Genomic DNA, 19074 nt, shown 5'->3' with positions numbered 1-19074 from the left:
CTGCCGCTTGCCATGCTGATAGTGTCGATGCCCTTGATGAATGGTTGAGGGTGAGCAACCATAGTTGCGGAAAAGTTTTTATACGGATAAGGAAAATTGTTCACTTAGTCATCCTCTCGGAACCTCGCATTTGTGCTAACAAACACTTTCATATTCTCATGACTATAGAACAATCCACCCTTGGTTCATTTTGGATATCCATCAAACAAACATATTTCCATCTTTGGTTCCAACTTATTAGACTTTCTTTTCATCACATGTGCCGAACGACCCCCAAATGCGAATGTATCTCATACTAGGCTTTCGCCTCAACCACAAGTCAATAGGTGTCTTGGAAACAAACATGAAGGAACCAAATTCAATAAGTATATTGCAGAATTTAGGGCATGCCCTAGAAAAAATTTCAGGTTTTAGGGACATTTTTATTGTAACATTTTAAGCCCAGAAAACGTCCTTATTGAATTAGAGACGCTCAAAAGGGGACATTTTGAAAATGTTCCAACAAAAGTGATTAGAATAAAAATTAGGAACGTTTCAACAATGAAAAATATCCTTAAAAGGGGACATTTTAAAGTATGCGTCCCCTGCTAGGACTTTTTCACTATATATAGCACGTTTAAGGGGACGTGCTACAGTGAAAAAGTCCCTTCTCTTTAAAATTTTTTTTTAAAAAAATCCCAAAAAATATTTATAATAAAATATATAAAAGATAAATCTAATGTGATTAATATCATGCAATTAATATCAAAATCTATATATATATAATATAGGGGAAACTCCACTGAAGACCCTCGAACTTCCACCCATTTAGAAATACCCCCCTAAACTTTGAAATCTCTCAATTTAGTCTCATGAACTTTCAATTATTCTCAATATGGACTCCTCCATCAGTTTTAAAATGTTAAAAGTGAGACAATGACGTTTATGCCCCTGATTTTTTTTTAAAAAAAATCCACATTTACCCTTACTTCCAAATAAAAAAAATAAAAAAAATATAAAAAAATATAAAAAAATATTAAAAAAAAAAAAATCTGGCCGAGACCTGTGCAAGTTTGCCTATGACCAGCGTGGGTCTCTGGCTAGAGACCCACACGGGTCACTAGCCAGAGACCCAGCACAGGCCTCAGCGCACCAGATACCTGTGTGGGTCTCTACCTGAGAACTGCGTGGGTCTCGGCCAGAGACCCAGCATGGATCTCAAGCCAGAGACCCACACTAGGTAGGTCTCTGAGACCCACGTGGGTCACCAGCAGACCCACCATGGGTCTAGCTGACCCATCGTGGGTCACGGCAGACGATCGCGGGTCTTTTTTTTTTAAAAAAAAAAAAAAAAAAAGAAAAGAAAATTAGGGGTATTTTAGTCTTTTTAGGGTTTGCTATTAAAAGTTAATGGTTAAATCTAACAGAAGGGTCCAAATTGAAAGCAATTGAAAGTTCAAGGGACTAAATTCAGAAATTTTGAAATTTTGAGGAATATTTCAAAACAGATAAAAGTTCGAGGGCCTTCAGTGAAGTTTCCCCTACAATATATAAAACATAAATCTAATGTGATTAATATCTTGAGATTCTCATGCGATTTTTTAATCCAATACTCCTATATGTGATTGAAAAATGATAAACGCACAATTTAAACTCAACTTTGACCCAACTTTTCTCTTAAGTTTTTTTTTTAAAAAACTGCATGTGGAGTAGAGAGAGAACCTTAAACTAGAGAGAGAGAAAGAAATTTGGTCTCGACATTGGACCAAAGTTGAGTTTAAGTTGTAGCTGTATCACACTTCTTTGTGATTAATATCAAAATCTAAGCATGACCCATCTGGAAATCAGTGTCTCAGCAACTATATTTCCTAAAAATCACAAAGAAAGCTCCATGTCAAATAGTGATCTTTCGGCTTCTCATGCGCGTCTTATAGAAATCAACATCTAAAAAATAATAATAATAATAAAAAAAAAAAACCACCAAGGGATCGTTTCGAAATTCCATATCTAAGCCTATTTACGGGGAAAATCTTAGAAAAAAAAAACGAAAAATATATATGATTTTAGGTCACCTGCAGATCAAGCAGGTTGACCTGACAGAAACAAAAATAAACGGGTTGACCCATTTATGACCCAAATTCAGTAATTTCGTGTCGTGTTCATGTCGGGTTGGCAGGTCGTGTCACATTTTGCCAGGTCTACTCAAGGTGCAAGCTTGAGTTTGGGAAAAAAAAAGGGGAAATAATGAATTTTTTTTTTTCGTTCACTTGAAAAGTCACCGGAGAGTGGCGGACAGTGGTGGAGGACGGCAGCAGCTGGCTGCTGATGGCTGAAGGTGGTTGTTGGACCCCAAATGTTGAGACTTGAATCCATTGGAATGGATTGGACCCAACACTTTGGGCTTAAGACTTGATTGGAGCTTTATAGGATATGTTAAATTGGGCCGGTTTGACTGGGTCAAAATAGGCCAAAACCAATGGACCATTGCATATGGTCTGACCCGAAAAGATATGAACCAGGTCTAACCCGTTGAACCGGATTGACTAATTTGGAATGGTTGGAGGAATTGACCCGGTTGGACCGGTTTAGAACCCGATGACCCAGTTAGAACCGATTTTGGATCGGGTTGGAGATGCCTTGGATGGATCCGAAATTGACCCGGTTGGACTAGTTTAGAAAGCGATAGCCTGGTTAGAACCGGTTTTGGATCGGGTTGGAGATGCCTTTGATGGATTCGGAATTGACCCAATTGGACCGGTTTAGAACCCACTAACCCGGTTTTGGATTAGATTGGAGATGGATCTAGGGCTGACGTGGTGTGTTGACAGGCTACCACGTGGCTGTTGGAAATAGAGAAAGCTTTTCACACGTGTGGTACACGCGCCTTCACTGGCAGCCACGCCTTGGCGCGTGAAGCCCACTAGCAAGAGATGCTTCCGGCCCGTCCATTGTCCAATGGCGGCGTGCATGGCAGAGATTTGACCATCGGTGCCGGATCTGTGGAGTGGTGCTAAAACCCAGCTAATCCACTTGATATGGCGTGTGGAAGAATTGCAGCGGCACATGGAGGCGCATTAAGTGGCGGACAAGACCTTCTTGAGGCGCGTGGAAGCTTGGACGCTCTAGATCTCTTCGGATTTGGACTCGGAGGCGTCTAATCTATCGTTTGAAGTGGAGCGTGAAGCTCTGTCACAGCTGTGGTGGCGTGTGTGGTACGAACAACAATTGGCGTTGGAGTGTGGTGGCACGTTGGAGGGCCGATAGCGGCGGATCTTCCATAGATCTATAGATCCAAGCATGAATCTAGGATAAATTTTCCCACATGAGGCTGCAATGAAAGCGTTGAAGAGATTTTGAGTGGAAAACCGCTTGGCAGCACACAGATAACCAAAATTTGGAGGTCATTGGAGGGAGCGCCGGGAAACGTTAAAGACGTTTATTGGAGGCCACAAGGAAGTGGCTCTGATACCATGTTAAATATATTGTGGAGAGTGGAAGAAAGAGAGAGAGAAGAAAAAGAGCATAAGCATAACAATGGACTACATTGTATTATTTTCTTCCATATTATGACATGTTTACATAGTTCTCTATTTATAGAGAGAAAAAGTAGTAGGCAAGAAACCTTAGACTAAACCCTAGAATATGTAAAGAAACATAATAAAGTAAATAATATCAAATATTCTAACACCTCTAATTTTGTATTGGATTTGTATCAAGTTTATGAGTCATGTCAAAACATGAGTATAAGACTATATATATAGATCAACTATAACTCGACCCATTAAATTAAACCGACCAAACTCTTCAACATTATCCTCTTAATTTTGTGTTGAGTTCATATCAGGTTGCAAGTTTTGTCAAATACATTATTGGCCCTCTAGTGAGAACTCATCTAAAACGTTTCAAATCTGTGCGTCACGTGGTCTTTTTCTCAAAGCAACTTTGAGAAGACAAATAATATTTCCCACTACATTTATTTACCTAGATCTCTACTCATATACATCCAACTTTGTGAAAAAATTAAGACACCTTTCTTGCTCCTTTATATTCAAATTCATTGATCATTTCCGACAACATCTCTCGTCATATTCATCATGGCTGCAACAACTCCACTGGTTTCCGAAGCCTCTCACCCATCTCCCACTCAATTTTCCAAGACAACATGTGTCAAAAAACTAGCTGAATCACCAAGCCTCACCTCCATCCCTTCCACCTATGCTTTCACCAAAGATCCCCAAGAAGATGAAGCAGTTTCAGAAGACCCAGAAGACCCAATCCCCGTGATTGACTTCTCTCTGCTCGCCTACGGTACTCCTGATCAACGGTCCACAATCATCCAAGAACTTGGCAGGGCCTGCAAGGACTGGGGCTTCTTCATGGTAAAATATACGAAAAACTTCACCATGAATCGGGGGTCTTACATTGTTAACTTCAAATTATCAAAAATTGTGTCGTGGGTATTTCATTTTTTAGCCATTTTCAAATTATATATCAAAAGTAACACATGCATGCGTGGTGGTCTGATCTCAGGTGATCAATCACGGCGTGCCGGAGAGGCTAATAGAGAGAGTGATAGAGGGAATCAGAGGATTTTTCGATCTGACGGAGGAGGAGAAGAGAGAATTCGAAGGGAAGAATGTGTTGGACACAATCAGGTGCGGAACGAGCTTCAACACGTCATTGGACAAGGTTTTCTTCTGGAGGGATTTTCTCAAGGTCATCATTCAACATCCTCATCACCTTCATTTCCCCAACAAACCTGCTGGATTCAGGTACGTACGGACATTTATTTTGAAACTATTTTTGTAGGTAGAAGGGGGGACCAATTATTGCTAACTATACCTTAACGTATCATAATAACGTATACCCACTAGGAACTAGCTAGTGACAATAATGCCCCACATTAAATGTACTATTTTGCGTAATTACCTAATTGTACCAGTTCATGCAACAAAAGTTTTATGTATATTTTTTAAGTAATGCTAGAACGAAGATTTTTAGTCATTTTATTAATTAAATTTTAAAATTATCATTGAATTTAGAATGAATTTATATTAAAATTTGATCCGATGGTATACCTTTATAGGGATGGAGAGAAAATAAAAATTTTCCTTCAATATTCACACTCTCACATATAATCTTTTGAAACCACAACCTCACATTTGAGATAAGCAGGACACTAGGGTCGACATAAACATTACTTCATTTATATTAAAATATCATTGTCATTGTTAGAGCAAATTTTCAAACGGCCGGACCGGCAACAAAGCTCTTGCAAAAAAAAAAAACTAAAAAACTATAAAATTAAAAACAAAAAAGTTGACTAAAATTTATTGGTCCCTAAGAGGATCAGAGACACTCCAATGGTTAAGTTAGTATTCTCTCTTAAAGAGAGAGAAAAAGAAATGAAATGAAGAGTTTTCAAACAGAGAAAGAGATAAAGATTTATGCCACCTTTATTTTTGGAGAGAACTTTCAGACTTCCTGAATATGGTACTGGACGCTTGCTGGCCAAGTGGCGGATTAAGAGTTATTTAATTATTGCCATATAGTGGACTGCTTGGGGGATCCTTTTTCTATTAAATGGGCCTTATGCTGAATTATTATACCCAACATATATAATGCAAAACCCTATATTAGCAAAAATAAAGAGAGATTGGTATATATGTAAATTTGCATTACGTAATATAATTATAAACAAAATGGGGAAAAAGGGGGTTGTTTTGACTGGTTTCCTTGGTCTTGTGGGCAGTGAGGTTTCGTTAGAGTATTGCCAGAGAATCCGAGGCGTAGTAAGGGAATTGCTTAAAGGCATATCAGAGAGCCTTGGATTGGAAGCCTCCTACATCCACAAGGCCATGAATTTGGAATCAGCTGGTTTACAAGCATTTGTTGCAAATCTATACCCGCCCTGCCCGCAGCCGGATCTTGCGATGGGTTTGCCACCTCACTCAGATCACGGCCTCTTGACTCTCGTCACACAGAATGGAATCGGTGGCCTCCAATTAAAACGCAATGGCAAGTGGGTCAACGTGCATGCCCTTCCCAACTCCCTTCTAGTCAACACTTCCGATCAACTTGAGGTGATGATCATAAATTTAATTATTAATTAAATTTGTATATATATTCAATTGTTTTTTTTAATATCTCGTTTTTAATTCATAATTATTATTACAAAATTGATTTGTGTTGAATTAGGTTGTGAGTAATGGGAAGTACAAGAGCAATGTACATCGAGCAGTAGTTAACAAGAAAGCTACAAGGATTTCTCTGGCCATTGTGAATGGGCCACCACTCGACACCATTATCGGCCCGTCACCAGAGTTGGTGAAGAAGGAAAGCAGCCAACCAAAATACATCGAGATCAAATATAAAGATTACTTGGGACTTCACCAAACCAACAAGCTTTATGGTAAAGCCAGCTTGGATCGCATACGGATTTCCAATGATGTTATGTAAAAGGCTTCCATCGAGCAGCTGATTTATGCTATATCCTAATTTGCTTGAATTTTAGAAAGAACTAAAAAAAAAAATTCCTAGCTAGTTATATAGCTAGCTAGATGTATTTCTTCTATGTTTTTTTCTTTTTACTTGGGTTGCGCCTTTTATGATTTTAAATAAATGGAGAAATCAGCTTGTTGGTATTTACCTAATTGCTTTTCACCTTCTGCCCAAAACTTTTTGAACTTTTCAAAGATTTCAACATTCCAACACATTAGGTATACCATACATAACCATATTTAGAGTAATTATTTGTGATGAAATACTCATAGTCCTAGCCTAGGGCTATACATGCATAGTGCAGTTATTTTCCGCTAACCGTATATCATGTAATGGGATTTCGGGTCTTATTTTAGTTTTTTGAGTCTTCTTTAGATGTCTATTAGATCATACTTTAAATAATTTTGAAAATAATTTTAGCTGATTTTTGGTGTTTAGGGCATATTTTAGTGTTTTTTAAGCCCTAGCATCACAACGTGGGTGTAAGTACGTGAGATATGATAAAAGAAAAAAAAATACTAAACCCTATAACAAATGCAAAACATCATTTTGATGTTAAAAACCAAATCGAAGTTGTTTTGGTGAATTTATTATATATATATATATATACACCACAAAACTGATATCCAAATCTATATATGGATATCGTAAATAGTGAATAATTACAGTAAATATCCAAATCCATACGTACAACCCTACGTAATCTCCTCGTACTAGGAAAATTATAAGGCCACATACATATATATGTATGTATGTATGTGCTAACTCAAGCACATTATTAACCCATACTCTTTTGCACAAAAAAAAAAAAAAAAAATCTTCATCAATAATTTTACCCTCCAAACATGATTAACACAATGAGAACTCATCTAAAACGTTTTAATGCTGAGTCATTGGGTGTAAGTGTATGGTCTATTCTCAAAGCAACTTTGAGAAAACAAATAATATTTTCCACATACACTTATTTCCCTAGATCTCGATCTCCACGTATGCATCCAACTTTGTCGAAAAAATAATATTTTCCCCAAGCAACTTGATCCGACAAGATATCAAAGTGATCCTTTATTTATTTTTTTATTTATTTTTTTATCCAATTAAATCACCCTTTCGTGCTCCTTTATATTCACATTCATTCATCATTCCCTAACTCCCTAGCGCGTCATATTCATCCATGGCTGTAACAACTTCACTGGCATTACAAAAAAACAATTTTTTCCTTACTGGAAATTTTTGACGTTTTATGGTGTCTGACACGTCAAAAATTTTTCTGACGTGTGTTGAATGTCAGAAGCATAGGGGTCAGTAAATTTTTTTTCCTAACGTGTTAGTGGTTAGAACGTCAGAATTTTCTGACGTTTTATTGTATCACACGTTAGAAATATTTTTCTGACGTGGCAAAGAGTAGCACGTCAGACATGGCATCTCTACCACATCAGAATGTTTTCTGACATGGACGAACTCCCACATCAGAAAATTTTGACGTGGGAGTTCTACCACGTCAAAATATTAGGGTTTTTTTTTTTTTTTCCTCATTTTTTTGTTTGTTTTTCGCATTAGGTTTTACGATTTATTGTTTTTTTTTTTCTCATTTGTTTTTTTTTTTTTGAATTGACAATTTCATAAGGATTTAAGGGTAAATCATTTGAAGCACATCTTCCAAAGCCAACAACTCTTAAAGACTTAAACTATGTCCTAATGACATGTAGTTGATGGATCTAGTAAAAAAAAAAAATTATGAATGGTAGCAAATTTAGAAATAATGACATGTTGCATTTCGCATAATAAAACCATGCAGTAAGAAAGGATGTATGTACAGAAATTCAGTTACATATAATGGAATTCAACATTCAGATCTATCAACATAAGAAATAAATAGAGAAAGCCATGGAATAACAGGTAGGTCATTGAGTTAGTTCAACAGTTAGATTAGGATACCAAACCAAAATGGAAAACAAAATCCAACCAAACTAATACGTCTTATATAACCAGGTTATACTTGGCAATATGCAGAGGCCATGGTATACTTGGGGCATATGTAGTTATAACAGACAAGGGCTGCAAAGAAGAGTCTAATTATATTTTTCTGCTATGTAAGATTCTATATTCTTACAGACGTCCTGTATATATTCTTACAAGGGTTGCTAGGAGCTGAAAATTCTTGGGAGATTCAAGGGCAGATAGAGGAAATTTGACAATATTAGTGAATCCTCACACCAGTATGAGACTTTTATTTCAAAGTACCAACTCATCCATAAAAGTTCTTCTTAAAACTCATCACTTCCATAAACACGCATCCAAAAAATTACTAAGTCCTATCGAGCAAGGAGAAGGAAAACAAAAATGACACATGAACTATCACATTTATGTGGCAATTAGTTGTTGCACAATGGACATTTTACTTTTTAAAGTGAACTCCCATATTGGAGAAAGCTTGATGTATACTCAGATTGTGAACTCTCATTTTGAGGTGTTGAGTTCATACCGCTATTTCCAAAGGCTTCCCAGATAGCTTGATGTATACTGGCAACAACATCCACGAGCTTCTTCACAATCTGCAGTAAGAAATAATTTCGAAAAAAATATGTTACTCTACAAAGAGAAACAAATACTCTACTCTATCCTGTGGATAGACAAGACTGAATAAAGTAGAAACTTTCCTCCATGACCTACCATAGAATCTTATTAAATCAATAGGTATTTATATTTGATTGCCATCTACATTCATAGAATTGCCATTTACATCAAGAAAGGTAGTATAACATTTATTTCACAAAGAACAAGGAAACCTGACCTAAACTAGCAGTTTAATTTATAAATTGAAGCATAAAGTACCTTCAAGAACATAGAAGCAAATTGATAATTGATTTTTCCGGTACCCAAATATCATAATTTTTCCTCTTCAAAAAGAATAACAAGTGATCATAGTTACATACCCCTTCCAAATTTGTAGACCATAGAGATTCCTTCTTTTCTTCCTCTTCTCTCTCTATCTCCTTTCTTTCTTTTTCTTTTTCTTTTTCTTTTTTTTAATGAAAAGAAACACTAAATTATACTTTTGACCTCATTATCTCTCCTACAAGAGGCCCAACCTATTAAACCCTAAACGAAGTATTGATTAAACATCCATAAAAAAATACTTACTATTTATCATATAGACATAATTACATGTATCACAAACATGCAGTCTCTACGTCAATCATATACAACCAAACTATGTGTTACCACGAATATAGACTTCATTACATGTAACGTTAAACATCAACAATACAAGAACAAAACATATAATAGGTTTACTAACTACAAACTCACAGACAATGCTCATTCTAGGTCGATAGCTTCCTCATTCTCCAACCTCTCCGCATTACCTGGAGATGATAAAACAATCAATCAGGAAGCAATAGGTACCTTTCTTATCAGGATCCTAAGCCAAACACAAAAAAAGGCACCATAACAACTTTAACATATCTACTAACCAAAATGACATTACTATAATAGAACAAAAAATGCACTAACTACAAATAATAATAATCATCAATGCAATATCTATATATATAGGTATTCCGACTGGAAAATAATATCTTTCTAAAATTAGACGCAAACACAATACTAACCTTTAGTAGTAGAAACAATAACAAACATCATCGGGGTCACTATCAACAATAAGAACATCAAAAACAATATTAAAAGCAATCAAATGTATCACCAAACCAATGAAGAACAAAACATTTTGCAACAAGAGTGTCCACATATATATATATTCAAGAAAACCCAAACCAAAAAAAAAAAAAATTGCATTACCTGTTCCACTCCCCATCGACGATCTCACCCCCAAACGGGTTGGAGATTCTTGGTCTGGCACATCCTTAACTAGAGTCATATCAGATGAGGACCTCAATTGCAACATGGACTCAAGCTGACGAAAACGTGCCTCATACAAAGTGTTCATACTAGCCTCACTCTCAGCTAGCCGCACAGCAACCTGCTCTCGCTATGCATTTAACAGTGCAGCTATCTCCTCCCTGTGCCTTTCCCTTTCAGCTTGCTACTCCACTGCCTGCTCTCGCTGTGTCTATAACAGCGCATCCATCTCCTGCTTGTGCTTCTCCCACTCAGCATATAGTGCAGCTTCTATCATTTCTGGGACACCAGAGCTCCCGGGAGGTTGTGACCATGGTGCGACTGGTCTATAATAGGAGTGTATGCTGCCGCGCACAGGTAGTATATCTGTTCCAACCTAGCGAACCTGATCAGCGTACTCCGGCTTATTGCCTATCCCCTGTGCGTATGCATAGTCGGGTGCCCACCGTACGGTGCCCTCGGTTACAGATCTTCTACCAGCAGGGTCAGTGAGAAGTAACTCCTTCATCCTCTCCTGTAGGGTACACATTAAAAGATGCAATTAGAAATATTAAATTAAAATACAAAGAAATATACATTAACCAAGACATATCGGTTATTAGTAGCATACACATCTCTCACTGACCAAGTCATTTGGATATCCGCCATCGTTCTTCACACATGTGTTGATCTAAGATTGCGCTCGTGTTGGCGGAGTCCCGGTATTTATGAGCTGCATAAACAAATAAAACTTAAAAAAATCAAACATAAACATATCAACATAAATATTATATATATATAATTGATCAAAAAACACACATACTTCTTCATGTGTAGCCCTGGCATAGCTCTTTGACCCGGTGCAGTGAGGCTCCTTGTTCTTGGACCAGATTCCCTTCATATATGCAGCATATTCCTACACAATTAACATTGTTAATATTTTAGTCTAATACATTCATTTTAATAAAACTAAACAAAACCCACTAAAATATGTGACTTACTTGATTCTCTTTACTATACCATTTCTCCAATAATATATCCACGTCCGTTCTGTTGTACGTGGATAATTGATCCCCTTTCCTAGCCTTCACTGTCGCCGGAGTATCGTCCGACGTAACGTGAAGACTCTGCTTCAAGTCATACCTCCAAGTCTTATGCTTGTTTCGCATATCAAGAAAAGTGTCTCGTTTTATGGCCGCAATATCGCACTCAGGCGGGATATAGAACTGCTTCTGCATAAATTCATGCGTATATTTATATTAACATACAGCATGTATTTGAGATAAATATATGAATATACAAATAACTATCATAAATACAATAATATTTAATTATAACATACCATCAAGACATACCAAATATTCTGCTTCCTACGCTCCGGTACATTCTTCCACTCGTTGTTAATCCTTACATAAGTACTGCTCCTAATGAACACTCCGGTCAGCCGTCTAAATTTGGAAGCACTTTGTCCCATAGGCTACCACGCGGGGTTATTCTTACACAAGATCCTCTGGCCAGCGGGGATCTCCCACAGCTTGTGACATGACTTGACACTCAAAACATGGTAGCAGGTGGTGCCATTTTGATCTACACCTAATACATTAAGGATTTGAACAAGTTAGTTACATAATTAAACTAACTACATATTGAAATAAAAAAATATTACGATTTTTTAGCACATATACTTATTTATCGTCCGAACCTCATCCACCACCAACGGGCGTGTAGCGGCATCATCGGAATGCGTGTCCTGTGCGACACCATCCTCATCACCTACATTGCTATCCGGGGGTTGTGTCTCATCACTATCATCCACATGTGATCCAGTGGGATACGGGTGCGGCTCGAAATGGCTATGGGAAACGATCCCCAGATCGTTCAACTTTGTGAAGTCAAGCGTGAAAGGTGTGGATGTGCCTGGCTCTGGCGGAGTATGCTGAGAATCTACATGAACGTCACCACCAAAGCCCACTTCCTGCCCCGCATAGATCTGCCCTTCCACATGATGTGGAAGTACCGGTCTATACCCTTCTGGCTCCATATCAGCCTAGGGGGACGAATGTAACGCATGGGCGGTGGATGTCAACCGCATGGTCAGATGCCTCTGTGCTTTTCTCTTTCCCCTATAACTCATATCTCCCTACAAAATACGTTACGAACCGAATTAGTATTTAAAATAAGTAAATAAGTACAAGTATATGTAAAGTAATCACACATTTAAAATTTTAAACATATACTAGTTACTTAATATATTATATATCGTTTTCACAAACTATATATAAATTTTATGGTTAACCTAAAAAGCAATTACAAATTAATGTAAATATTTCTTTTTTAAAAAAAAAAATCAAAGATAAGGGTGTACTCCAATTTCATTAAATGACATACGCTTTAATTGGTTCTAAATCGGGTCGAATGTAATCGACATTATCAGGTGCGTTAACATGATCATGATTGGTACTCAAGAGGAGGGGCTCAATCTCGTGATAGTTAACACTAGAATGTCAGACCCTTGACCCTGACCAATATCATACACGTTTCTAGGTTTAGTCCTTACAGCGCAAGCCCAATCTGGGTTCCTTTCATCTTCGATGTAAAATACTTGGTCAACTTGTGAAGTTAGCACAAACGGCTCATTCGTAATCCTCTGCCCGGTGTGGATAAGGTTTTTGAAATTGACAAGCGTTATGCCATACTCGTCAACCTTGTACCCCCTGTCCCTCGTATTGTCCACCCAATCACACTTGAACATAACATATTTTCTCCTATCGTAGTACTCAACCTCAATTATTTGGGTTAACTTCTCGTAATGCGCTTCGCCATCAGTACTCAGCACACACACACCGTTATTTTGAGTCATTTTTCCGATATCAACTAAAAGAGTAAGGAACAACTTCCTGTTAACCATATATCTGTTATACTTGACTGCTGTTTCCTTTGACCCTCTACAGTGCATTACCAGTTTCTCCCCCAGCTCCTGTCTGCGTAGGTCGTCCAATCCATTGACCTGCGTACAATGGAGGACGATATATGAAATTGGTGTATAGGATTTGTATGCGAAACAGATATACAAGTCATTTAACCAGTAAGAAGACATTATTCTTACGTAGTCACGATACCAATCGACAAATTGTTCGAAATGTTGGTTTTCCAACTGATCGTCCGCTGTTCGCCCTCTAAGCGTTTCCATGTGCATCCTACAATTAGAAATTAAATTCATTATAGTAAATTAGAAATTAAGGTTGTACAAGGAATGGTAGGGCATGTACTAGTGACATGACTCACGTTCGTAGCGGTAGAAACTCATCCAAGTTAAACAATATATATCGATGAATTTGTGCTAGTATGATACAGTTGAGGACGACTCATGTTCCCGCCCCCTTACAACCATCAAGGTTTCTTTGGGCTTTATTATGAAACATCGGTACATTATCCAAATACATCGAGCAAAATGTCCCCAACTCAGTTGTTATGTAGCTCTCCGCAATACATCCCTCGGGAGTCGCTTTATTGCGCACATTAGACTTGAACCCCCTTTGGTTCCTGTATATGAAAATCAATCAATTGCAGTGATTCACTGCCTTTTAATGGTGAGGAAAAAATAATAATAATAACTTAACGATCAAAATTTACCTCTCAGCCGGATACATCTACCTATACTGCACTGGTCCACGCACTTGGCATTCACGGACAAGATGCAGGACAACATGAACCATGCTAATGAAAAAACTAGGGGAATATACTTGTTCCATCTTGGACAAAGTCACACAGACTTCACTTTGGAGTCGGTACAAATCATCTAGTGTCAGCGTAGTTGAACATATGCCCCAGATGAATGTTCCCATCTCAACCAAAGGTCTGACCACGTTACCTGGCAATGAACCACGTAAAGCAATAGGTAGAAGTTGTTGCATCAGTATGTGATTGTCATGACTCTTCAAACCAGTCATCGTATGGTCTTTGAGTCATACACATCTGGAAATATTCGAGGCATAACCATTGGGCACCCTCACATCTCGAAGCACTTTCAAGAAACTGGTTTTATCTTCATTGGACATCGTGTGGCAAGCTGGGGGCATATAGTTTTTTCCATTCTTCGTAAATGGATGAAGTAGACGTCTCAATCCCATCTCTTGCAAGTCTTTGCGAGCATCGTAGTTGTCCTTTGGTTTCCCTTTTATGTTGAGTATTGTGCCAAGAATGTTGTCCATCACATTCTTCTCTATGTGCATCATATCAAGGTTGTGCCGTAGTAAATTATTCTTCCAATACGGAAACCTAAAGAAAATACTCTTCTTCTTCCATAATACATGATTGGTACCTTCGGGTTTGGTGTTGGGAGTAGTCTTCTTCCACTTCTCTCCCTGCTTCTTACTACTATCTAGCTTTGACTTGCCGGCATCCTCATCCCCAAATGGCATCCCTTCTAACTGTCTTAGGATTTTATCTTCACTTAGCACATCAGGTGGACATTGTAGTTCTTGGTTACCGTCAAAATTTCTTTTGTTCTTCCTCCACGGATGATCCAATGGCAAGTATTGCCTATGACCCATAAAACACCATTTATGGTCGTGTTTTAACCATCGAGACCTTGTTAACTGCATACAACAAGGACATGTCTTGCTCCCCTTGTAGGCCACCTTGACAGATCTGCGTATGCCGGGAAGTCATTAACTATCCACATCAATTGTGCATGCAACATAAATTGTGTTTTAGTGGAAACATCTAATGTGCGAACTCCTACATTTCATAATTCCTTCAATTCCTCAATTAAGGGCTGTAGGTAAACGTCTATATCCATTCCAGGTGAGCTCGGGCCTAGGATAATCAGGAATAATATGAAAGACATTTGTTTCATGCACATCTAAGGAGGCAAGTTGCATGGCACAAGCATTACAGGCCAAGTGCTGTAGGGTGTACTAAGGTTTCCAAAAGGATTAAATCCATTTGAGGTTAGTCCAAGCCTTACATTCTTGCTGTCCGCCGCAAATTTTGGATATAATTGATCAAATGACTTCCATGCTTCACCGTCAGTCGGATGCCTCAATTTGCCGTCCTTTGCGCTGTTGTCTGCATGCCACTTCATATGGGGCGATGTATATTGTGACATAAACAACCTTTGTAGTCTTGGTATGAATGAAAACCACCGCAATACTTTTACCGGGCATATCTTACTTGACCATATGGGTTGACCATCCTCGTCCAAATGAATTTCATCTTTCCACTTAGATTTGCCACAAACTGTACATGAATCTAACTCTTTGTTGCTTTTCCAAAATAGCATGCAGTTATTACGACAAGCCGAAATCTTCTCATATCCAAGTCCCATGTCCCTTAGATATTTTTTTGCCTCATAGGTATTAATCGGCAAAGCTTCATTATCCACAGGCAACAATTGATTGATGAACTCAAGGAGAGATGAGAATATCTTGTTACTAATTCCACCAACACACTTCAAATTGTACAGATGAACAGTTGCGCTCAGCTTGCTATGTTTGGTCCTATCATATAGCGGTGTCTTTGCCTCTTTAAGCAGCTCGTGATACTTTTGGGCATCAACTTCATCCACTTCTTCGACTACGATTTCTTCATCACCTTGCACAATGACCTGAGGCTCACAATTGTCTTCCCTGACATCGTGCATGCCGAACACATCACACAACATAGCGTTCATATTTCCACCCTGATCACTGCTTCCACCTGCTTCATCTGTGGCTGGACGGTTCAACATGGTCCCGGACAGGCTTCTCACCATGGACCATCCAGTCCTTATATGTAGGAAGTATGCCTTTTCCCCCTGTTAAGTGGGCGAGTGATAAGTGCTAAAATATTCATATTTTCAGCCCTTAACTTGCATGTTTTAATCCTTTGGTTTTGGTTAATTAGGCCATTTTACTTCCTTTTTGTATTTTCTTTGTTTTTTAGGCTTTTGGAAGAAAAGAAAGCGTTTCTGGAAGAATTACAAGCTTAAAGGGCAAATTGGGAAGACCTAGAAGATATAGTTGAGCTTAGCCAATCATGGTTAAGTTTAGTCAAATAAAGGAAAGGATCAATTTGGAATTTCTCACATTGAAGTCAAATCGGATTGGATGCAAAATTGGATTCTGAACATGTCTCAGTATTTTGACCACAACTTTCAGATCAGATATCCGATTGAGGTGATTCAAGCGGCATTACAAAGATAACTCAAAATGCTACAAATCATTGTTAAATAGAATTTCCCTAATTCGGAGCGCTGTAAGGCAAAAATCGCGCCGCAAGTTAAGACCGCAATCTTGGGCGAATCCTAATCCGATTTGGACTTAGGCTTTCTTATCCTAATTGGACTTGGACTTAAAACACCGAATTTCCTAGGATTACTAGGGCATCTAGGACTCTCCTAAGCTTTATAAATAAACCCCTAAGCCTCGCAATTTAAATCATCCTAAAATCCTTAGAAGAGGCACAACTTGGGGAGAGGATTGGAGGCTACTTCTAGGAGCGGTTTTCGGTTCTTTCTTTCCCTTCTCTTTTCTTTTTATTTTAATTATGTGTAACTAACTCTTAAGGAGGGCTAGATTGAAGCCCTAATTATGTTTATTTAATATGTTAATATTGGCGCCTTTGTGATAATCATATTGTGTTGCTTAACTTGATTAATTCCTATTTTCATGAATTCTTCATATGTATGTGACTGGCCATTATATGCATGTGGTATTGACTAATTAGTTAAATCAATTTGGATGACCGAGTCCTGGGTTTAACATAAGCAACAAAAGAATCCACACCGCGGTTCTTGGGTTAATCAACATGGAAAACCGGGAGTATACACCCATGCCCTAGGCCTCATGTGTTTGTTGATTTCCATAGAACATATGCTTTTCTAAAGAACAACTTAGTATATACTATGCTAAATCTTTTAGGAAAGAAAAGAGTTAGAGTATACACCCATGCCTAACTCGTTGCTTAGGGAAATCAATAGCTGAAGGAGTATACACTCATTCCCTTAGGTTAGCAAACATTAAGTATTCATAATATGATTAGATCATTAGTATATTGTTATATTAATTGAGCATAATTAGTGGTGGATATCAAAGCCCTGCCTTTACCTTTACTTTATCTTTATATCTTTTTACTTTTCTTAATATCAAATTTGTGACAATTTGATATTTTAATTAATTCTAAACAAAATCACAATCTCCGTGGGTTCGACCTCGTACTTGCTGTACTATACTATTGTTTTGATCTTGTGTACTTGCGAGTTAAAACGTACTAAATATTATCTATTATTTTAGGTAGTATTTGGCACAACAGCGAGAACAACGCCTGGCGGATAGCGCCGGTTAAGGCGACACACCTTACACGGGCGGTAAATCTTACCATCAAGTATTGTACAATTCCCAACTACAAAGTCCACGAACAACCTACAACCGTCTCTGTATTCCTTCGTACCCCTAGGCTTTGTCATCCAACTCTTGTCCATTGTTGTCTACGGACATTAGAGAGAAATATACGCGACTTAAAAGTATTTAATAAATCCATACATATTAAATGGAATTTACATGCAAACTTCATTAGATGCCAAGGTTGTTGGTAATTTTTTTTTTTTTTTTTTACTCATGAAAATTTCTTAAACTTAAACGAAATAACAACTATTCCAAATGGGGACCATCAATAATGATCATCTATCTAGGCTAGTTTTTTTCATGTTTTTTTTTTTTTTCGTAGTGTTTAGGGTTTTCTTCACGCACTTTTTTATTTTATTTTATTTTCTTTCTAATTTACATTATTTGATGTTGTTTAACCGTTAACATTCTTCATTCACATTCAGATTCTATCATTTTTTTCCCAAAAGTTCATATATATGCATTTGTTAGATGTTGGGGGCCCTAGTTAAATAAAATAAATCTAGCTAGGGTACGAAGTCAATTTATTTTTGTTGTTGTTTTTTTTTTTTTTTTTTTTTTTTTAAAATTTTTTTTTCCTATTGTCAAAGTTTTTGGTCGTATAACATTTATAAGTATTAATAGGGCAAAACCTAAACAATATACAAGTCTAAATCTAAATGCATTTATTATTATATATCACTAAACAAATTAAATAAATAAATCTAAGTTAATTACTAGTTTCCGGATATAACCGATCAAAACCACATGGTTGTTCATATATACCACGTGCATACCAAATAACAATCATAACACACAGCAAGAATTACCTAAATAATTAACAAATTAACAATAAAGATTGACTATCTCATACAAAGCAAAAATTTAAATAAGATATATATAATAACATATATGTAAAATTGTTATATATAATATATATATACCCGGCCATATATATATATTTCTTTATTCATTTATATATTTACTGTATATATATGGCCGGGTATATGGACAGTGTATATATATATATTACAAAAAAATTGAAATGCATATAGCTAGGGAGGAATGACAGAGTGAATCAATTCATGTAAATATATCAATCATCTTGCACAAAACCAGAGTCATAATTATTTTCTTTTCAAACGTATTACACGAAATTAGCACGTAATCACCCAAACTTGCATACAAACACCAAATCCAAACCAAACAAATAAATAAATACAAGGATGCATGTACATATATATATACCTGTGAGGAGCTCTTGCAGGAGCTAGAAACGGAGGGAGAGAGGACGACGGCTGGAGATCAATGGCGGGGAGACGGCCGGCGGGTTTAGCTGTGGAGGATCGGAGACTTCATGAGAGAGAAACTACTGAGCTTGAAAGAGAGTATA

The 19074-nt window shown here is 37.4% G+C and overlaps 1 protein-coding gene across 1 annotated transcript; it reads left to right on the top strand.

The window, feature by feature from the left end:
• The first annotated feature begins 3990 nt into the window (after positions 1–3990).
• Positions 3991–6600, top strand: LOC132179665 (2-oxoglutarate-dependent dioxygenase 19-like). Its single transcript, XM_059592419.1, has 4 exons — positions 3991–4358; positions 4510–4751; positions 5732–6062; positions 6178–6600. Exons 1-4 carry the CDS (start codon positions 4074–4076, stop codon positions 6436–6438), a joined length of 1119 nt encoding a protein of 372 aa, XP_059448402.1. The 5' UTR covers positions 3991–4073; the 3' UTR covers positions 6439–6600.
• The last annotated feature ends 12474 nt before the right edge of the window (positions 6601–19074 follow it).

Source organism: Corylus avellana, chromosome ca4 (genome assembly GCF_901000735.1).
Source record: "Corylus avellana chromosome ca4, CavTom2PMs-1.0".
Taxonomy (NCBI): Eukaryota; Viridiplantae; Streptophyta; class Magnoliopsida; order Fagales; family Betulaceae; genus Corylus; species Corylus avellana.
This window is presented reverse-complemented; position numbering and strand designations above follow the sequence as displayed.